This window comes from Indicator indicator, chromosome 3 (genome assembly GCF_027791375.1).
Source record: "Indicator indicator isolate 239-I01 chromosome 3, UM_Iind_1.1, whole genome shotgun sequence".
Taxonomy (NCBI): Eukaryota; Metazoa; Chordata; class Aves; order Piciformes; family Indicatoridae; genus Indicator; species Indicator indicator.
Window position 1 is genome coordinate 24,382,458 of NC_072012.1, and position 23,085 is coordinate 24,405,542.

The 23,085-nt window shown below is 40.2% G+C and overlaps 1 protein-coding gene across 1 annotated transcript in view; it reads left to right on the plus strand.

Annotated features, from left to right (window-relative positions):
• SLC2A13 (solute carrier family 2 member 13) overlaps nt 1-22,164 on the plus strand; it is a 135,118-nt gene extending 112,954 nt beyond the window's left edge. Inside the window, exons 8-10 of the mRNA XM_054399721.1 lie at nt 20,418-20,539; nt 20,670-20,822; nt 21,938-22,164. Of these exons, the coding sequence (XP_054255696.1) occupies nt 20,418-20,539; nt 20,670-20,822; nt 21,938-22,164 (502 nt within the window). The remainder of the gene's footprint in view (nt 1-20,417; nt 20,540-20,669; nt 20,823-21,937) is intronic.
• Nucleotides 22,165-23,085: the final 921 nt, after the last annotated feature.

The window sequence follows — 23,085 nt, forward strand, 5'->3', positions numbered from 1 at the left end:
ACCCCTCCTGGCTACAACCTCCCTTCAGGTAGTTGTAGACAGAAATGAGGTCTCCCCTGAGCCTCCTCTTCTCCAGGCTAAACCACCTCTGCTCCCTCAGGCTCTCCTCATAGGGCTTGTGTTCCAGGCCCCTCACCAGCTTCCTCGTCCTTCTCTGGACATGTTCAAGCAACTCAACATCTTTCTTAAACTGAGGGGCCCAGAACTGGACACAGTACTCAAGGTGTGGCCTAACCAGTGCTGAGTACAGGGGAAGAACAACCTGCCTTGACCTGCTTGCTACACTATTCCTTTTTCTTTTGGTAATTCAAGAATCAAGAATCAAGAAGGTTGGAAGAGACCTCAAGGATCATCGAGTCCAACCTGTCACCCTACACCTCATGCCTATCTAAACCATGGCACCAAGTGCCACGTCCAATCCCCTCTTGAGCACCTCCAGGGATGGTGACTCCACCACCTCCCTGGGCAGCACATTCCAATGGCCAACCACTCTCTCTGTGAAGAACTTTCTCCTCACCTCCAGCCTAAACCTCCCCTGGTGCAGCTTGAGACTGTGTCCTCTTGTTCTGGTGCTGGTTGCCTGGGAGAAGAGACCAAACCCCTCCTGGCTACAACCTCCCTTCAGGTAGTTGTAGACAGAAATGAGGTCTCCCCTGAGCCTTCTCTTCTCCAGGCTAAACAGTCCCAGCTCCCTCAGCCTCTCCTCATAGGGCTTGTGCTCAAGGCCTCTCACCAGCCTCGTTGCCCTTCTCTGGACATGCTCCAGCAATTCAACATCTTTCCTAAACTGAGGGGCCCAGAACTGGACACAGTACTCAAGGTGTGGCCTAACCAGTGCTGTGTACAGGGGTACAATGACCTCCCTGCTCCTGCTGGCCAAACTATGCCTGATGCAGGCCAGGATGCCATTGGCTCTCTTGGCCACCTGGGCACACTGCTGGCTCATGTTCAACCTACTATCAATCAGCACTCCCAGGTCCCTCTCTGTCTGGCTGCTCTCCAGCCACTCTGTCCCCAGCTTGTATCACTGTTTAGGGTTGTTGTGGCTAAAGTGTAGAACCCTGCACTTAGCCTTGTTGAATCTCATCCCACTGGCCTCTGCCCACCTATCCAGCCTGTCAAGATCCCTCTGCAGGGCCCTCCTACCCTCCAACAGATGGACACCTGCTCCTAGCTTGGTGTCATCTGCAAACATACTGATGATGGACTCAATTCCTTCATCTACATCATCAATAAAGATACTGAACAGGATGGGGCCCAGCACTGATCCCTGGGGGACACCACTAGTGACAGGCTGCCAACTGGCAGTGGCACCATTCACCACCACTCTCTGGGCCCAACCCTCCAGCCAGTTCCTAACCCATTTCAGAGTGAATCTGTCCAAGCCACAGGCTGACAGCTTGGCCAGGAGCTTGTTGTGGCAGATGGTGTCAAAGGCTTTGCTGAAGTCCAGGTAGTCTACATCCACAGCCTGCCCTGCATTCACCAGGCAGGTAACCTGATCATAAAAGCAGATCAGGTTGGTCGGGCAGGACCTGCCCCTCCTGAATCCATGCTGGCTGGGCCTGATCCCTTGACCATCCTGTAGGTTCTGTGTGATTTCACTCAAGATGACCTGCTCCATAACCTTGCCTGGCACTAAGGTCAGGCTGACAGGTCTGTAATTTCCCAGTTCCTCCTTCTGGCCCTTCTTGTGGATGGGCATCACATTGCCCAGCTTCCAGTCATCAGGGACCTCTCCAGTGACCAGGACTGCTGAACCACACTTCTAATATTGGCCTGCTGAAGAAACTGAGTTGCTCAGGTGAATAATATAAAATGAAAAAAATTGAGAAGTTTGAATTGTCAAAAGCTGTGTTCCAGTGGTTAAAAGTGATGTTATGCCATATGTTACACTTGGGGTGTAAGAATGTGTGCACTGATCCCAGTGCAGCTGTGAAATGCGTCACACCCCTTTTCCTTGAGCAGCACCAAGATTCCCTGTAAAGTCACAACAATCCTTTTTTTTTTTTTCAAGTGCTGTTTTAAGGAATGGCTTTGTGAGTTGGAACAATGTCCTACAAAGGCTTTATCAATACTTTAATAATTACTAGGGCTGGTATCAGAGTTTAGACTGATTCAGTGCCATAAGGGAATTATGTAATTACTGCTGATAAACTCTCCTCGCCGTAATTCACCAACGCCACCCACATCCATAAATATACTTGGAAGATAGGGAAAGGATTGTGTGGAAAGTTTGGAATCTTTTTTGTATTTTTTTTAACTTTCATACATACTTCTCAGAAGTAAAAGCCAAGTGCCTTAGTCTTAGTGAGTCACAGTGGACAGAGGTTAGAAGGTATGAAAATACTTACTAATTATAGAATCATTAATTTGAAACTACTCTAAAATTGTTCTCCCTTTGATGTCAGTTGTATTAGAATATTATGCCTAGTAGTTCATTCCAGATACAGAAAAAGGTATTCTGTATTCTTCGTAATCCTAAATTAAAAGCACTATGATAATTTTGAGGTCATTACTGTTTAGTAACAGTGTTTAGAAAACTACAAAATCGCATCCCTCTTCTTTGTTCTGTGACTATCTTCAGTGGTGCATTATACAACATACCTTGCACATTACTTAATATCTGGATGTGCTCTGCATCACTTGGACTCTCATACTCACATTTGAAAGGTAACAGATCTTTCTTTGTGTTCCAAGTTAATATTCATACATATATGTTGTAGTTTTAAGTACCATGGTTGTAGTCAGCAAAATCATACTAGCACACAGGAAGACAAATGGAAACGTAAATGTTATGAATAGCTAATAGATGAATTCAAACTTTATTTATTAGGCAGTGCTATTGGATAACATACGCTAAATGTGGGCATCAGCAATTGTTTTCATAGAATCATAGAACAACTTAGGCTCGAAGACACCTTAGAGATACCTAATCCAATCTCCCTGCCATGGGCAGGGTCACCTCTCAACTAGACCAGTTACTCAAGGCCCCATCCGACCTGGCCTTGAACATCTCCAGGGAGGGGGCATCTGCAGCCTCTCTGGACAATCCATTCTAGATCCAATCTAAACGCATTCTCCTTCACTTTATAGTCATGGTTCACTCTCCATAGCACTCTTTGCTGTGCAGCCTATTGGAGCAAATTAGATAGGAAGTGAGAATAATTTCCTCCCCATATGGCAGAGTACAATATTTCCATATTGTAAAATAATTCCATAGCATAAGGACCTTGTTGAAAATCTTTCAAGAGAAGATAAAATAATTTAAAATTTGTTATATTGGTAGTCACTTAGAGTGAAAGTCCTGCCTTAAGATGGAAAACCAATAAAAGATTCACATTTCTTTTTTCCAAAGATTGTATGTTCATCCTCATTTCTTGTGTTTATTTTGTTAATTTCTGATGTCACTTCCACCTGGTCCATGTAATCAGGCAGCTTTCTAAAATCTAGTCCTTCAAACCATGAAATGTCACAAAGCTGTAAGATTTCCCCACCAAGTGAGATGATTGCTGCAGTTACATCCCCAGTTGTGTCTCAGAGCAACAGGGAGTTGTCTGAGTAATTCTGGCAGCATAAGAAGAGCAAGTGCCTAAGACAAACTAACACCACTGGTGAGGAAATTATGTCCTTTGTTTCACAAGGTTGCTTTGTCACAAGCTAGTTGTATGGTGGCATTATTTTAAAAATACATGGCATTTTTACCATCAGAAAACAGTTTAATAATTTGAGAGAAGATTTTGTGATCATGGACAGCTGATAACCGTAGTTATCATGTGGCCTCTTTTGAACTATGTGTTTTCGGATCATTTTGTGCCATCCAGGTTTGGCTGAATGAGTTTAAATAGCTTAAAACCTCCAGAGTTACAGTGGCCTCATGGCAAATTTATTTTGCAACTAATTTTGCCCATGAGAGAAGAAACCTTGACCAATTTATTTGAGATTTGTTGGCCCTCAGTTTGTCTGAGTGTCAGCAAAAGCAGTAGCTATGACTATCCTGCCTGATGCAGGAGGTTCAAAGGAACAGGTTCTGCTGGGCTGGGTCTGACCGTGCCATGCGGAGCATCTGTGACCACATTTTGTTTGACTTTCCTGCTGGAAAGCTGGTAGCTGCAGCCATGGAGAGGTGCCTACGGCCACATCATATGATGTGTATGCAGCCACATAGTTCTACAACTTTCTTAACCCCAACTATCCTGACATCTGCTCAGGAGTTTATGTACTCCTGATCTGTAACCTACCAGCAAGGTGAGAGGTGCTTAGGGGCACCAACAGAGAAGGCCTTGTCATACATTTTAAAGCTCTCTGTGGTCATGCAAGCTGACTTAAAAACCCTTCTGTTTATATATTTATGTCTCTGCTCTGTGCTTCACAGTTGGTCCCAAGGTACTTCAGTTACAGGCAGTGTTTTGACTGTTATCATAAAATACTGTAATATATTTTTATTTGCCAGAGGTTTCCCCAGTGCTAGACGCCATCTCCATGTTTATTGTTAATCATATTTATTTGTTTACCATATGTTCTACATTGAGATGTTCTGGGGATGAGAGGGAAGATTTCAGTCTCCTGGGGCTACCCATCATGGCTGTTTATGTTGCTATGGTTGTCATAGAAACCTAGGGAGACAATTAGAGCATCCAAACATTTTTCAAGAATATAGCATTTTGGTTCTTTTGAATACAAGGAACTGAGTGGCCAGCGGGGGCTCAGGTGAAGGGAAATCATGTAAGAATAAATCTGATCAAGTCCAAATCAGGCCTCGAAGCAGCATGGTTAATGTGCAGCATTGCATTTGTAAAATCATACATATAAGACAAAGAACGGAGATTTATTTTTTTTATTATTTAATCAGTTACCTAAGCCTGACACAGAGAGGAGAGTCTTGCCCAGGGCACCAGCACTATCACGTACTTTGCTGCCCTTGTTATTACTGAATCAGTTAAAAAAACAACCATTGACATGCAAGCCTTGCTGCCTCCAGCTCTGCCTAGGGACATATGAAGGATGGTTTCTAGACAGCATGCAAGAATATTCTTAAATTGTTCACTTTGTAATGAAAGAAGAAATGTGTCTTGTCTCTCAGTGTGGTCTGAGATTTTGTATTAGGACTCTGTTCTCCAAGATTTAGGTAATTTCTGCATTTAGCAGTAGCACAGAAAGGTTTGCAGTTCTCTTCATGAACATCAAATTATAAAACCCTCACAAAGTTGGTAAAAAGGATTGTCTCACTTTTGCAGATGGGGATGCAATAGTAAAGTTCCAATATGAAGCACAGGTGGCATGGAGTAGGTCATGGGAGGTGACTACTTTCAGTTCTGTGCTTTCAGAACATGAGCTGAAATCTAGTTTTTCTCCACGATTGTAATTACTCCCACAGTAATCTCAGGAAACCTTGAAAATTCTGTCCATGTAATTGCAGTGACCCTAAAGGTCAGCCAGAAATGCCTTAGAAGTAACTTTACATTACATTAATATTCTTACAGTTGAAAGAATAACCATGCAAGGAAAGGAACTACTAACTGAACCTTGACATGACATTAACCTTGACATGAGCGTGTTGTCAAGACCACAGTAGGCCCACTAAATGGCTCTCATGAGTGACTCTGAGCGCTCTCCTTCTGGAGAGAAATATGTCCATTTTATACAGTAAACAATTATGAAGAAATAATAAGGTTGTCTGTAGATCAGAAGCAAGCCTAGAAGCCATCCTGTCAATTGATTAGCTGGCACGTCTCTATGGTCCCTGAAGGAGGAGGACTGTGAACAGAAATCTGTAAAGGGAGAGGAGCTGAGGGGTTTGGTCTCTTCAGCCATTTTTATTAACTTAGAGGAACATCTCCCTGCTACAAGAGTTTAGTGCTTCCTAGAGAATCCTGCTTTTGTCAATATTGAGATATTTTCTCTTCTTTAAAGGTATTCAGTGCAAAGGCAAGTGCAATAAGAGCTCTGCATTTGGGAATCTCTTTTTGCTCTAGCCAATGCTATCCTGAGTTTTTTCCTTCTGTGTAAAATTAAGGGCATGTTTACGGTTGCTTGGTAATGGTGTCAGTTTGCTGCACCTGTCTGTTTGATGAGGAGCTTAACTGTATCTCAGAAGCCTGTTCTGGGGAATAGGGCGTTTAAATTTCCTGGGCAATGTGAGGAAGCAGTTCAGTTCAGGCAGGCAGTCAGTTCCCAAGGTGTGTGCCCTAGGACCATGATGTTTGAGCCTGGGCACTAAATAAATTCCAGGTTAAAAAAAAAACATGAGAGTTCATTAGCTGGATTCTCAGACAAAAGCCTAGTTTATGCCCAGTGAGGGACATGCCAGTGTCTGTGACAGCCTCAGGAGTATTCTGGGGAGGTTTACATGCATACAGTGCTGCCTGTTGTCTAATGCATTGCAGATGAGGTTGTTAAAATGATTAGTTTACTTTTTGGTTGTAGCAACATTAGATTTTTCTACAAATGTCAGGTTCCTTTTGCCACTTGTAAATAAAGACAGACATAAATAAGTTTATTATACTTGTTCTGCTAGTCACTGTCTTACAGAGATGTTTCTGCAGTGTGACAAGTACGTTTGTAAAAGTTGCTGTGACTGCTTTACTAATGAAAAAAAATCTGCATATTCAGACATTTAAAGACTGAGAATTTTCAGTATGTCACAGGGAACAGGTATACAGACCTCTCCCCTTACTATAGAAAGACTCCCTCCCAGGAATGAGGCATTCCTCAGTCCATGGGTAGACATCGCTTGTTTTGTCATGCAGGAAGTACTGGTAGAAAATTTTATTGCTGAAATGATGATTTGGAATCCTTCTACATGGCCTACATTGAAAAGCACTGTTTAATTCAGCAGCAATTGGAAGAGAAGCATTTCTCTTGCTAAGTCTTCAGATCCATAGATGAGGATTATGTATAGGATTTTGGTGCTCACATTTGCTAAGTAGAAAGGTAGTAAAAGAAGTAAATGATTTGGCATTCATGATCTGCAGAATATTTACATTTACGTGTGTATCAGCAGCTCTCAGAAGTAGTCTTACGTAAATATCTTTCTGGACAATATGGTATACATTTACTAAATCAAAATACTAGTAACTTTAGTAGGAACCAGAATACAGTTCCTCCCAGGCAAGTCTTCCCATTTTATATACTGAGTGTAAAACCCTATGGAATGGAATAATCCTTTGGCTGGCTGTCCTGGCCATGTCTCCTCCCAGCTTCTTGTGTACCTTACTTGCCAGTGGAGCATGAGAAATTGAAAAATCCTTAATTTAGGAGAAGCGACAACTTAGCAACAACTAAAACATCAGTGTGCACCTGTGTTAGTGGTGAGGTTGGACTAGATGATTTCCAGAGGTCCCATCCAACCCCTACCATTCTGTGATTCTATGTTATCAACATTAATCTCACACTAAATCAAAAACACAACACTATACCAGCTACTGGGAAGAAAATTAACTCTGTCCCAGCTAGAACTAGGACATACACCTCAGTGAGGTATGCATAAACCCCCAGAAATCAAAAAAAATATCTGAAACTGATTAGTCACCAGTATAAACTCTAAGACACAAGATCTGTTCTGAGAGGAGGATATTAAACTGTAGTCACAGTCTAATGGATAGTGGTATGATTCTGGAGAGAAAGGGAGGTAGGAAGAGGAACTTTAGATTCTCACATGTCTATTTTAGTGCCATCTCTACAAACTGGTAAGAGCAAATAGGAAGGTTAAAAGGATAAAGTAATGTAGAATGTCCTCAACCATAGATGTTGTTATTGGTGATGCAGGAATATTTAGCAAAGTGCAATTTTAATGTTCTGGCCCTTTCAGCCGCTCTTCCTGCTCGTATATTTGAGACATCAAAGATTTAAATTTATTTGAAAGCGATTTATTCCATGATGGGCTGGATAACCAAGTAAGTTTAAGAATTTACAAGTATGGTAAAATCTATATATGTATTTAAATAATCTTAACTGAGAGTGGAATTTTGTTGCAACTTCAACAGAAGATACAGTCTCTTTGGTTTCGGGTTTTTTGAGGGGTTTCTGATGGGTTTTTTAATGTTCAAGGGAAAGAAAAAAATGAACAAAACAGCCCACAAGATTTTATTTTTGATGAATATAATGCCTGAGTAATTAAGGTCCTTTGTATATTGTATCTGCAATTTAGGTCTAAAATAATGAGCAGAGCAAGATGATAATCTAAGCTGAAGCTATTTACATTCCTTTAGTGTAATTACTTAGGAATTGCTATTAATAGCTCTAACTCATTATATCCACTCAAGCAGTGGCAAATTCTGGATGTTTAGAAGGAAAGACAAAATAGACTCCTAGTCAGTCCTGTTCTGAAGGGAATGTATCCTGATTCTGAAAACATTTAGTTTATATGCTGAAGACAAAATTTATTTGCTGGAGACATCCAGCACAAAATAGGCTTTTAAAGAAGTCTGGTTAGTTTGAAATACTGTTTGTGCATTTGTTCTTCATCTGTTCATTTACTGCTAAGCACTGATTCTAGGTCTTACTCTAAGTTACTATTTAACTACTACATTTTGGTAGAGAATAATGGAGATACAGATGTTGATAGCTATTTGGGTTACTTGTAACAACTACTTTCGATGTCATAGCATTGATAACTGGAATAGAAAAGTAAAACTGGCCCTTGAGTGAAAACATTCCCAAATGCTGGTTTGTGTCTGGGAAAATTGCATGATTCAACTGAAAAAATGTTTGAGTCAGTGCTCTTCACCACTTAAAAGTGGTCAAGGAAGAAGATGCTGTGGTGTTTAAAATAATTTGAATTTGAATTTACATCCTGTTGAAGGAGCAAGCTTTCTGCTCATTTTAGTCATTCTCTGGCCAGCTGAGATTGGACTAGAAGGAAAATATTCATTTCCCATTTAAAAAACATGTCTTTCTAGTTGACAAATGAGATGGATAGGAAAGCAGAGGGAAAAAATGCCAATGTGTATGAGGGAGCTGGCAGTGTCTTGTCAGTGCACTTAAAATATGTGGATAATTCCTGCAGCTTTTCCTTAAAAAAAAAATAAAGAGTATCTTATTACCCATAGGAGCCTGCTGCTAGTTAGCTTCTTTAGCTGATCATCTTTCTAAGGATAGATTGAAAGCCATCTATGCCTCACCAAAGGGTTCTCCCAGGGCAGAGGCGCAGCAGGGGCAAACCACAGCTCACATACTGTCCTCAGACGAGGGAGTTGGAGCCAGGAACAGAGGAGGATGCTTCACTGGAGAGGATAAGTGTGCTGCAAGGAGCTACTGCTGGGAGAGAGTTTGGGATTTCACCTTCTGCCTTGGCACCAAAGCAAAAGGAACTGACTTGTATTTGGGAGCATGTGGAATTTTTTTTTCTGAGAGAGGAATATTTCCAATAGTTGTTTTTCATGTGCAGTTATTCGGTTATTGAATCTGAAGTTCAGATTTAAGTAAAAATCCTCAGTAAAAATTGTCATGGCAAATTGCTTTAGGTTTTTACACTCTGATATGTGTTCACCACATTGAAACTTTCTCTGATTTGTGGGTGGAAAGTATTTCTGAAAAATGTATGTGGTTGGGGATTTTTGTTGGTAAAGAATATTCATCAGGGTCAAACCCAGCCAGCAAGGGACAGCAACCTCTGTACAGCAGCTTGTACTTTTAACAGCATCCCTGATTCAGATCTTAGGCACCTTTATTCTGTACTAAGTAACTCTTCAATAATCACGTCAAAATTGTGGCATCTACTTAAAAGGATGAAGTTTGTATAGTTTATGGGGTTTTTTTCTTGTTGAGGGAAAAGAACACATTTCTGCATTAAGGCTATTGAATAATTCAATATATTTGATGAATTTGATTCATATAAATTACTGTATGAGCCGTCTGCATGTGTGGTTCGTTTCCTTGAGTAACATCAATCCCTGACTGGCACAAGATGAGCTGAAATTATTGATTCTTTCAATTTAAAGCTGTGATGTTATTTTAACTCAGCTGATTGGTTAGCACAGGCTAGGAACTGAGCAGTGTGTTAAATGACAGGTTGTACTTCTGAACAGAAGCACTTTGGACCTTTCTTCTTGCTTGTAGGATACAGAGATACTTGTTTTTTCCTGTAGCTTTCAACAGCTGTCACATTAGCTTTGCATGGGTGATAAAGAGAGTCAAGGTTGAGGTTCTGCATGATTATTTAGTTCTCCAGACCTGAGGTTCAGATGATGGATCTTCCCATTTAGCATATTTTCTGGGCAAAATAACTATTGTTCAGAAGCACTTATTTATGTAAAGTTTTTTTTCAGTTGTAAGAGGCCGTGGAAAATAGATTGTTACTTTGATTTCTGCCGAGTTCTTCTACTGCCAGATCCCAAACTTTGAGTTTCATACACAAGTGAAAACTTTGGTACTTAATATTCACACGTCGTAAACTAGAGATAGTATAACCACTTATCATCTATATATTTTATAAAATGCCTTAGATTTTGCCTGGCTATTGCACCTGCATGCACAAATCAAAGCAGAGCAATACTGTCACAAGTCAGGCATGAAATAATTATCTTGTTATAACTGCTCTTAGAGTATTATTTAAGTCTCCTTGGGGGTCCATTTTCAGTTACGACATTAATGATGTGCAGGGAATTTTAAGGCTGACAGTGGAGGAATCATTCTTTGGGTAGCTCTGTGCAGAGCCTCCCCCGTGCTGCCTGTGTGACCAAGGATGCAGTGCTTCATTGCTGCTTCTGAAGCACCAGGTTCTCTCAGCTTTTTAGGGCAGAGCTATTGCCACCTACTGGTATCAGGGAAAAGCTCTTTTTGAAAAATACTTTTCCAGCATATATTTAAAACAGTGAAAACAAGGTCTCAAAATTTTAGCATGAATACATTTCAGTTGTAATGACAGAAAGTGTGAGTAGTGGAAGTAGTTGAAATTTGTGGCTACATTGCTGCTAAAGAAATCTAATGCAAGTATTCTCGTTGTATGTAATATTAATATGTACTTTAATCTCCTTTTCCTTATGTTTTATCGTCTCAGGTTCAACAGAAAACAAGTTCAGAAAATCATTTTTTGCACCTTTCTTTTCAATTTCAGTGGAAATTTGAGAAGGATAAATACTATTTTTTCCTCTTCACTTTCCATTGAAATATGTGTTTGACTGTGATTTCAAGGTTTAAATAGCAATGTGAAAAATTGTTTCTGTACAGTGATGGTTTGGCACAGCTCTGTGGTATAAGCAATAAATGAAATAGCTTTAAAATCTCAGCAGTGTGCCTGCAGCAGCAGAGTCTGGCCTGGTCTGCCCACAGGGCACTCTGCTTGCAGGGCAGGCAGCCTTGCAGGGCTTTGAGGCAGAACTTGGCAAAGCAGTTACTTGGATGATGAATTGAATCACTAGTGATCACCATTTAGTGCTGTATCTGGTAACTTGGTATAATTGTGTCTGTCTTTTGAGTTTGGGGGTTGGGTGGGATTTGCTTTGTTTTTTTTCTAAATTGAACTATAAAATTTCAGCATCCTCTACTTAGTTCATATACCAAATTTTAACAAGAAGGTACATTTAAAAAAAATACCTTTGTAGATCTAAAACTATGAGGTAATTCAAAGAAATATTTTTTCCCTTTTTGTTTATTGTTTTCTGGAGCATTTGGAAGTATTCAGAAAAACAAAATTGTATCACTGAAATATAATCTATTTCATTTGAAGGCTGAACTTCAAGTGAGTATTTCCGCTAAGTTCCCCTCATAGTGAACTGCAAAAACAAACTTACTTCTGTTTGTCTTTAGTCTTTTTTGATCAAAGATGTCTCTTTTTTGAGAGGTTAAATTCCAGCAGACCAGCAGGCTCGACCTCTCATAAAGGCACAAACTTTAGCAAGAAGGAAAAGCTGTTTGTTGAATATAGTCTGGACTTGGGTATAGATTGAACCTTTGAGCGCTCGGGGTTTGCACTAATATATATTTGAGAAATTTATTTACATTATATTTATAAGATGCTGATTTTCTTTAAACATATAGATAAATAATTTTAATAGCCCTTTTTCCAGAAACAAAGCAAAAAGATCTTTTTTTAACAAAAAGATTTCTCTTTGTCTCTTGTTTGATTTCTTTGTGGAAAATTGGGCCTTTTTGACGTTTCTTTGAAAAAAAAAAAAAGAGAAGAGACGGAAATAAGCCATATTCCTCTTTTTCTATTCCTTGGCTGAACAATAAATTTTGTACCTGAAAGTGTCCAATGTTAAAAAGAAACACAAAATACCATATTTTGAAATGGTGACCTATTCTCTAATGATTAAAGTAGTTTAAGTGATCATAGGTAGAAATACATGAAGAACAGTTTATGTTCATCTGAGATGCTTATGCTCAAAACTAATTTGCGTTTTGATCAGGTTTTAATTTCAATTCTGCACATTAAAATTCTGTAGATATAGCTGTTAGTTGTCTGTTAAATGAAGAGATGACTGTTTTTCATAGTTGTATGACCTCTCACAAGTTGGTGTCAACCAGCACCCACAGGTCCTTTTCCACCAACCCACTTTCCAGCCACTCTTCCCCAAGCCTGTAGCATTGCGTATGGTTGTTGTGACCCAAGGGCTGGACTCAGCACTTGGCCTTGCCGAACCTCATGTCATTGGCCTTGCTCCAGCCTGTCTGGGTACCTCTGTAGAGCCTTTCTACCCTCAGGCAGATCAACACTCCCACCCAACTTGGTGTCATCTGAAAAACTTACTGAGGGTGCACTCAGTCTCCTCATCCAGATCATTGACAGAGATATTAGAGAGAACTGGCCTCAATTCTGAGCCTTGGGGGACACCACTAGTGATCATCCACCAGCTGGGTTTAATTCTATTCACCAGAACTCTTTGGGCCTGGCACCCCAGCAAAAAGTGCACTCACCCAAGCATGGCAAAAGGCAATTCTGTCTTAGAGATAACGGACAGTTGTGTGGCCTCCAAGCTGATTTAAATGTAAAACCTTATTATGTTAGAAACCTTGTTAGAAATTCAGTTCTTACCCTACAGCACAGTAAAGAAAGCATCTCTCAACTCTTTGGGTCTATAATGGGCAAAGGAACCAAGTTTCTGTATGTTGTTTTTTTCTTTCTTTTTTTTAATTTATCTTTGAATACGTGCTTTCAGTTTCCCAGATGCAGGGTGTGAAATGCCAGTCATTCAGCTCAAGGAGCATAATTTTCCTCTTGGTATTGTTCTAGCCCTCGTAGCTGCTAAACTTACTTGGCACGGAAAGCTGTTGCATAGAGAAAAGTACTGGCTTTGTCTCTTTAGTTTCAGATTTTTTGAAATATTTTGGGCAGCAGCAATTGCTATAGCTGTTAGCGATAGGCTAACTGAAGTGCCCTGGTTTCTGTTCTTTGTGCAGGACATCACCCACACCTCTATAGGTATAATGGGTAGCAGGGGGCCTCAGCATGATAAAGACTATTTCCAGTCATGTGCAAATGCATCAGCGGCCTGCTGAGGTGCAATTTGCTTCCTTGCTGTGAACTAAACTCTTTTTCCAAGTTTTTGAAATGTGTGCTAATATTTTAAAAACTTTTTGCCAGCTTTAGCAAAGGTCTTCAATGACTGTCCCAAAACACTCCTGACATTTTTATGTAATGGAGGTTAAGCAATGTCTAGCTGAATACCATGAAATTTTATGGGTATATTTTTCAAGGCTGCATCTGTTTATTCTTTTTCTGTTTGGTTTGGGTTGTGGGTTTGGTTTGGTTTGGTTTGGTTTGGTTTGGTTTGGTTTGGTTTGGTTTGGTTTGGGTGGTTTGTTGGTTTGGAGTTTTTTGGGGTTTTTTTTGGTTGGTTGGTTGGTTTGGGGTTGGTTTGTTTGTTTTCAATTGCTTTCATCTGCATATTTTAGCAACATCTGGTTTAATGGGTGAGTTATTTCTTTGTGTAAACTAAAGTCAAAGCAGTAGATGCAAACTTCTCCAGAGAGGTGTGGAGCTACAGTACGTATTCTCTGAGGCACAGAAGCCAGTAGCTAGGGAACTGTGAGAAAGCTTAGCAAGTATTAATTCAGACATTAGTTGGGTTTAAATTAATCTGTTTGCCTCCAGGAATGAGTTAGGCTTTGCTCAATGTTTCAGATAGCATTTTCCCTTGTGTGTATATAAAAATCAGCACTGAAAGGAGCAGAGATTTTTCTTAAATCAGAATATTTTTGTTTATATTTTCACTGGTTTCTATGGGTGGTGCTAATGTAACTATTTTGAATGTGTATGGTGGGATTAGTAAGGCTACTTGAAGAACAGGATAGAGGCAGTTTTCCAAGTTCTCTTTAGTTATGTGTCTGCCTGCTATTAAACTACTGCACAGTTAATCTGGTACCTTGCTAAATTCTGTCCTATAGGTAATTCAAAGATAGTTAGGAGTCTGTTCAGACAACTGAATATCTTAGCAGAAAAAGAGCAGTTTGAAGTTGTGAGAACTAACCCAAGGTCAAGACGCTTCCACAGGATGAGTAATTGCTTGTAGATATATAATCTTAGTTGTTCCACAAAAACCTTTATCAGTCCAAACAGCAGTTGCTCTTAAGTTATGTCTATTTGGTCCCCTGCACTTTCCATGACCAAGCTTCAAGTGAAAAGATGTGTCAATAAACTTGGCAAAAATGTATATTGTTCAGTTGACTGGCATGATGTAAAACCATGGAAGACTTTAAAAATCTGCTTAAAGGAGGGTTTTGTAATTGCAATTTATTTGTGTTACTCTGGAGACTAAATTGGTAAATTAGCTTATCATCCTCTTGATAACCCAGATACAAAAGTCTGGCGTAAGAGCAACCTTTAAGCAGTTTTCCTCTTGTTAGAACAAAGAAATGGTGGATGAGTGAAAATGTGAATTAGGTCTAAAATCTTTCTGTACCTTTATCTATATAGCACCTGATGTTAAAGTTCATCTCAGAGCAGAATGTGTAGTTTTGAAATATGCCTGCTCTAGCAAGCATTTTGAGAAGACGAATGATCACATTAGTGATTTTCTTTAGAAGCAATTTATTTCTTTAGCCTCATTTGATTTGAGTTTTGACCTTTTAAGACTTTTAAGACTTAAGACTAAATCTATTTAAGATGCTTCTGAAGGGCTTAAAAGACAATAAAAAGTCATCAGCTTTCATATTAAAAATATATGAACTGTTCAGAATGAAACATTTAATTCCCACAAAAGCCGTTTCTTCGGGGCTACACAGTCCTCATTCTACAGCAAAGCAAAAATCAATGGAAATACGAGGAGAAAATAATCTGGGTCTCTGTCTTGTACTGTGCCTGTTTACCTGTGCTGTGTACTGCCCAGCCATTTCCCTGTCTGTGGTTTTCAGTGTTGTGCTTGAGAATTACTCTACAGCAAATTTGGCTCAAGTATTGGAATAATTTAGATTGATTGTCAAGAAAATAGTCTTATACTGTTTCATCTTCTTGCTATTAGCAATAACATTTTAGACCACCCACACCATCTCTTATCTTCATTTATGTGCTGTACGAAGGCAATTTAAGAAGGTGGGGAGAAAAGTTTTAGGTCTTCTGAACTGCAGACCATACCTGATGAAGGATGGAGCCTGTGATTATGAAACCAAGCATATAATGCCTGTAATTTAGAAATCTGCTACTCTTCTGGTTTATTTCCAGTCAGTTCAATTGCTTGCATCAGTTGTTGGAAAGGCAGGTTTTCACTAATTAGAACAGATGTGTCTCTTGAATTATCTGTGGAAAATATGTAATGAAAGAAATTAACAGTAAAGATTTTCAGTGTAGCAGTGTCATGTTTTTACTTTGACAATATCTTCAGAAGAAATTATGTGGTGTGTCTTCACTGTTTGTGCTAATACAACTATTACCCAGCATATCGGTATTTAGAAACTCTTTGCACTTGTACCTGACTACATCATTTCACTTGTAAGCCATTTTGGCTGGGGTAGAGTTAATTTTCTTCACAGAAGCTACCATGGGCAATATTCTGCCTTTGTGCTGAAAACAATGTTAATAATTCAGGGATGTTTTAGTTACTGCTGAGCAGTACTTACACAGAGTCAAGCTCTTCACATCACCCTATCAGCAAGTCGGTTGGAGATACACAAGAACTTGGAAGGGGACACAGCTGGGACAGCTGTCCCCAGCTGACCGAAGGGATATTCCATGCCGTATGACATGGTGCTCAGCATATAATGCTGGAAGAAGAAGGAAGGGGGGACATTCAGAGTGGTGGTGTTTTGTCTTCCCAAGTAACTGTTACACGTGATGGAGCCCTGCTGTCTTGGAGGTGGCTGAACACCTGCCTGCTTATGGGAAGTGGTGAATGAATTCCTTGATTTGCTTTGCTTGTGCACATGACTTTTGCTTTACCTATTAAATTGTCTTTATCATAACCAAAAGTTTTCTAACTTTCACTCATTCAGTTGTCTCTCCCATCCCACCAGCAGGAGAGAGCAAGCTGCTCAGTGGATTTCAGTTCATGGCTAGGGTTAAACCACAACAGCCTTTTACTGGGCATTTCAGCCTGTGAAGCATGGGTAGCTGCTCGTCTTATTTCTGTAATAGATGCACCCTTTATGCAGGACAAAATGCAGGATTTTATCTGACAGCACATTGTACAGTAATTATTAATATATACTTCAGCAAAATACTGGATCCTGTAGAAAGAGTAGTATAGCAAAAGAATTAGCACAGTCACAGAATGTGAGCAAATCCCCAGCTTTGAAGAAGTGTTGTTTTTGAAAATACCCTGCACTGCAAGACAGCAGCAAGTGCAGATATCTCTGCCTTTACTCTGTGTACCATGATGGTTTGCTGCTGAAGGATGAGCAAAGTGCAATCTATTACTGCAAGGTTTCTGTTAGATCTAGTCTCAAGTGCTATTTTTCTTATTTCAGTCTGCTTTTTTGCAACAGAATTTGCTGTCATTTATGAGCAGACAGCAGAGTAGATGAATGGCTTCAGCCACAGGAGGCTTTGTAGACATCTGGTTTTCCCTTGTATCATTTGTGTTCCACTCTGTCAAAAGTAGGACACATCTTGGGAAAGATGGTAGGAGAAGGAGACATCAAGGCCTCCTGGCAGTTGTGCCTGTGTGAATCAGCAGGTTCGTTTTCACTGATGGAGATGGATACATGATAAAGCCAGTATATCTTCCCTTAGAGTAGAATTAGAGAGAAAGCATGAGGCTTTCAGAGCTATCTGGCTGAGCAGAATGGGAAAACCAGTCTCAGCATCAAAATGTCTAAAATGCTAATCAGCTTCTATTCATTACCAAACACCTGCAAATGGAATTACAGTAACAGCAAAAGAAGCAAAATTGATGCTGTTAAAATGGTGTGAAACAGCAATCATGTGATCTGCAGTCAGGCAGTGGCAGAGCAGCTATGCTGGGCTGAGTGGGAGGTGGCAACAGAGTTACCAGGTGTTCAGTAATTAATCTTTCAAAAACCATTTCCTTAACTTGTAAGGAATGACTGGTTTAAACATATAGATAGTTCTCCAGCACAATTCAATCCTCTGAACATCTTGTACCTGGGGCATAGCTCAAACCTGATTTGGCCTGCACATGGTGAGGAGCACACAGAGTGTAGGGAAGTGTCAAGGTGGACACCAACAAGGAATCATCCTTGTCTCATGCTTGTAACATAAAACAAAATCATGAGCTGAGACCTGAAAGAGCAAAGTGACAGATGGAACTTGGGTTGATGCTTGGAAGCAATAGCAAGGATGGTCCCAGTACTTTTGGCTGCTGCTTCTTCTCAGCAGATTCAACCATTGAAGCTGCTGGTATCTTAGGTGGATGAGTGCTCCAGTGGCCAGGCAGTGACTGAGGACATGAGCCTGCTGTGTTCAGGCACAAGGGACACAGGTTTGAGAAGAATGTTCAGTTTGCCTGCCTTCTATTTTTTTCTCCTGAAGGCTGAAAATGAGTCTGTAGGCACTGAATGTGATCAGCTTTCTGGGAGAGCTTGACAAAAGAAAGTGGAAAGTGTGGAAGGGTGCATGCACACTGACACCAATTGCCTTGCTGGTAGCACATTAAGGCATTTCTCTGCAGAGGGCTGGCTCCACCTGGTCAGACACTGCTGAAATGCAAGATGCAACTGCAAATCTTACAGCTTACTGCTATTAAGGCAGCATTAGGGTTTAGCTGAGGATTCAGATATGTTTTTCCAGGATTTGTTGTTAACATCTCTGCTTTAAGTGTATTTGAACTTTGGATTTCCATTCTCTTGAAATAGAGTTTGGGAATTCCTGGTGATATCCTGCTTTAACTGTTGTCTTGTCGACACAACTGTGCCAACACAAGGAAGATTTCTGCCCCAGGAGTGATGATGGCAGCTTGGCCACTAGCACATTCTTGTTCAAGCTAGGACTGGCTGTTCATTCCTTAACAGGAAAGTTTTAGAGAAATGTTTTGCTGGGATTTGCTTTTGAAAGTCAGCTGTGATGGTGATTCTGAAACATTTCAGGATGTCTGTTGCTCTGCCACCTCACCACTCTCTTGCTCAACTATCACCTGTTACAGGTATCTTGATTCTGGTTTTCTGCAGAATGTCTGTCTAGCCATGTTGAAACTAGCAGTTGTTCTGTCAACTGGTGACCTCTTCCCAGCAGAGAAAGAGGATTGGGAAAAGGAGAGGGACACCCATGGGTTGAAATGAAAATGAATTTACTGAAACAGTAAAACTAATGCCAGTGCCAATGTAAAGTATACAAAGTTATACTCAGTCCAGTGAATGTATGACAGTCACAAATGGGAACACAGTCCTCAGGAGCAGAATGCTAAACAAGTACCACCACAGATGGGGAGAAGCAGAAGTCACTAGCAAGAATCTCTCCTGTCCTCAGCAAAGTTGCCCCTCTTTATTATGACATTTATGATGTGGGATACAGCTGGAGCCAACTCAGGTCAGCTGTCCTGGTTGACTCAATACTGATAACAGCCTGGAGCCCATGGCTGGCTAAGGATTGCACCCCAGCGGCACCAGGACAGGATCATACTCCTCACATAAGTGCCCAGCTGATCTGGAAGTCCTAACCCAGACAGATGTTCAGCTCTCTGTGATTTCTTCTCTTCAAGTAGATAATGTTGTTTGCACATGAAAGAGTAGTGTGGTAAGTTGAAATTACCCCCAAACATAGCTCAGTTAGAAAGCAAATGAAGCTGTATTTACAAGCAAAACTACAATCTAAATATGAAATGCAATGAATACGTACAAAATATACAATGTTTACATATATATACAATTTATAAACAGCACAGGAATTCCCCTGGACAAAACCAGGGGGTTACTAATAGCTTCCCTCTCCCTGCTCCCTTATTCCCCATACATGGTATAGGAGAGAGAAGAGCAGAGAGTTGCTGTTAGTACTTAACCACAACAAAGCAATGCAGCCAAGGTCAGCCACAGAAGCCAGAAGTCAGTATCTGCTGGAGTCGAAAAAAAGAGAAGGTTAGTTTACATTACTAACCTTGTGTTAGATATCTGTCCAATGGGATTATGTAGACCTTATCATTATTTTCCTTTTTACATCCAATGGTACTTTATTTACATTCTATCACTTTCTGTTCAAGATCTGTGGAAAATGTTCAACATACACCCTAAAACTACCACAAGTAGTGTCTGCTTTAGTCTTCTCTTCCAAAAGTACATGGTTTTTCAACTGTAGCAATTGATGTGGTTGTAGCTGAAAAGTTTTTCTAGTTACTGTTATCACTTGTTGCCACTTTAAACAAATGCTAATTTAAAAAAAAAAAATGAAGTTGCCCCTATTCCTTTACAATACGTTATGTTGTGGGCAGTCAGGTGGGCATACCTGTTACTGTACCTCATCGTTGAAATTTCCACATATTCCTTGGAATAGAGACACTTTTTCATTTAGTAGGTCAGGCACAGTTTATCTCTGATCTCATTCTTCTTTTCATTGTCTAGTTATAAAGGCTACCTGCTAAATTATTTCACTGTGTAGAAAACAAAGTATGCCCCTCTTTTCCTTGTACCTTCACTTGGCCTTGGCACAACCCATAGGCATTCCTGATTATACCCAAAGGGTGCAGCATATCATTAGTTTAGTTCATCAGTGACTTAAGGCCTAACTTCTATGTGACTTTAAATCCTTGCATCTTTAGCTCCAAGTCCTGCTGCTGCAGCTTTTTTTAACACTGTGTGATATTCATGTGAATGACCTGGTTGACTTTGGTATGACCACTTGTACAGTAAAGACTAGATACGAGGCAAGTGTTTAAATTCAGGAATGCTCTGATGGTTACTCTTTCTAAAACCAGACAAGCACATTTCTGAATGTAGAACTTGGTTCAAAGGTCTCGATAAAACAGAGATGAAGTTTTTTCATCCAAACTGCACATTTGTCAGCTTTTTGTAAGACCTTACAGGCCATGTTTATACTGAGATGTCACCCATTTGCCTGAAAATACTGTAATACAAAGGTTTTTGTCATTTTTCAGGTGTTCAAATGAAACAGTATTTAAAAAGGAAGATTTGTTTTGGGCATACAATTTCTGCCCCACACCATACTCTTGGACAGCACTTCTGGGCCTTATTTTGTACTTGGTTTTCTTTGCACCTGGTAAGCAAATGTTTGGTTTTGCATGTAAGTTAAAACATTATAAAGGTGAAATGTCAAATAATGATGCTACATGTTAAATTGGCTTTTCAGTCCAGCAACTGAACAGATTGATCTTTTGTCTCATTCTTAGGGATGGGTCCTATGCCCTGGACCGTCAATTCTGAAATTTACCCTCTTTGGGCTAGAAGTACAGGAAATGCATGTTCCTCTGGAGTCAACTGGGTTTTCAACGTGCTGGTGTCACTGACGTTTCTGCATACAGCTCAATACCTGACATACTATGGTAAGCCACAGTGTGCATCCCTGTATGCAGTCCATAGATTTTATACTGATTCTGGGACACTCAGTTGGTTTCACTGGGAAATGTCAGCTGTGAATGCAGTGTTCTCAATGTACCATGATTTAGGAAGACTGGAGACCTAATACAACCTGCCAGGATCATAGAGTTTGTCCAGCTTTCATAAGAAACATTTCCTTATGCACTTAATGGAGAACCTAGAGAGTTATTTAAACAGAGAAGCTGTAAAAACCCACTTTTGACTTGGTGAAATATGCCAATTCCCACTTAAGGAGACAGCAGCTGCAATTTTCCAGTTTTTGATGACATCTAAGGCCCCTATCAGATAGTCCTTACAGAAATAGCTGTGTAAGATGTTACTACCCCAGTCCCTACTGTTCATTGCATCATGTCTGCTGGAGCCTGTGGAAAGTTTGTCAGATTAGTGCTCAGCCACTCCACTACAAGCCATTTAAATACATTAAGCTGCTAGGGAGCTGACGTAACCTTCACATCGTTACTAGTAGGGAGCCTTTCAGCTTTACTTGCCATCCATTTGAGTCATCCGTCTAGAAACCTGTGGAAAGTAAATGTTTGTTGGTCCTTTGGAACTTTTTCTGCCCCCCTAGGTAAGGTGGGTGAATGAGCTCTTTCTCACTGCTAATTGTCTCTGCAGAGGACTTTTAAATAATAATTAGGTGTAAGAGTCAAAAGCATTATTTTAATCCTGACAATATCTTTCTTAGTAAAGTTTCTCAATGTAAGGGGTTGTCTTAGTGTGTCCTTCACCATTAACATAAACTAAGAAAGTTCATGACTGCTTTGTGTTATTGAGTACGCAGTTTATTAATTGCTGTATGTTTTAACAGTGGAATGACTTGCCCAGAATGCATATTTGCTTCTGTATGAAATGCAATTGCTGCTGTTAATTTGCTCCACTGTGGAGTGATGCAATAAAATGGCCTTCTCCTACATGTGCAGCCCTGCATCTCCTTGTTTTAATGATGCCATTCCAGCCTTTGCTTTTACACACTCTTATGATATGTGTGGCCTTCTGCATTTGAAACAGAGAAGACATGAGAACTTCTCTAACCAATTGTGCGTGTTGTTTTACATTGCAGGAGCCTTCTTCCTCTACGCAGGGTTTGCTGCCTTGGGACTGGTTTTCATCTATGGCTGCCTTCCTGAGACTAAAGGGAAAAAACTAGAGGAAATTGAATCTTTGTTTGAGAACAGGCTGTGCACATGTGGTATGTCAGATTCTGATGAAGGGAGGTATATTGAGTATATTCGGGTGAAGGGAAGTAATTACCATCTTTCTGACAATGATGCTTCTGATGTGGAATAATTTTCAGCTGCTGATGTATTTAATCATTTAAAAGCCTTCTGGAGGAAAAGCAGCTCTCTGATGACCTCACTGCCCTGCTTCTGGTCTGGTTCTCCTTTCTACTCTCTATTTTAAAATGCCTTCATGTTCAAAAATGCTCCTTTGGGGAGGAAATTTAGTATGCTAGTGTTTTATTGATAACAAAAAGCAATGGCTTCCAAAAGAGAGATTGAATTCCACAGTTACCTGAATTCACCAAGCGTGCACGACTCTGGACCGTCCTGAGGTATTTAGTAAGGAGTAGTGTACCAGATGAATGGAGAAGGCAGTCCTGGATGGTATGGGGTTGTCCTTATCTTCAATGCTGACAAAAAATAAAGTAATAGAGTAGCTAATCAGACAGCAGCCAACATCTCTGGGATCCCCATCCTATAGCAGCCTAGCAATAGCTCTGCTGTGCTGTACAATGGATGACAAATGCATAAGCTGCTGTAACAGTAGCCATTTAAAAAATTTAGTGGATTAGGAAAATACAAATATCTGCTATATCTCTCAGAGGGAACCTTTCCCAAATTTACCACATAAGGATTTCCATTTTTATTTATTTGAGATAACAAGTAGAGAGCCACAAACACCCAAGTGGAGGTCCGCTAGGGTAACATACATCTGTGTTACACTGGGTCATCTAAGCCACTGCTGCTCCTGAGTACACACTACATTCAGGAGTTGGTGTTTGTAAGAAAAACTGCCAAAATTAACTATCTGACAGCAGGACAAAGAAACTAAATGTGTGGCCACACGTACAAATGAACTGGTATATATTGCTAGGTACAATGTAGAGGCTTCAGTTTGTTGGGGGGAAAAACAGGGTTTCTTTTCCTTTTTTTGCATTTGAATGTTTGGGTTTGTGTCTGGTTTTGAACACAAAATATCATTCACTGA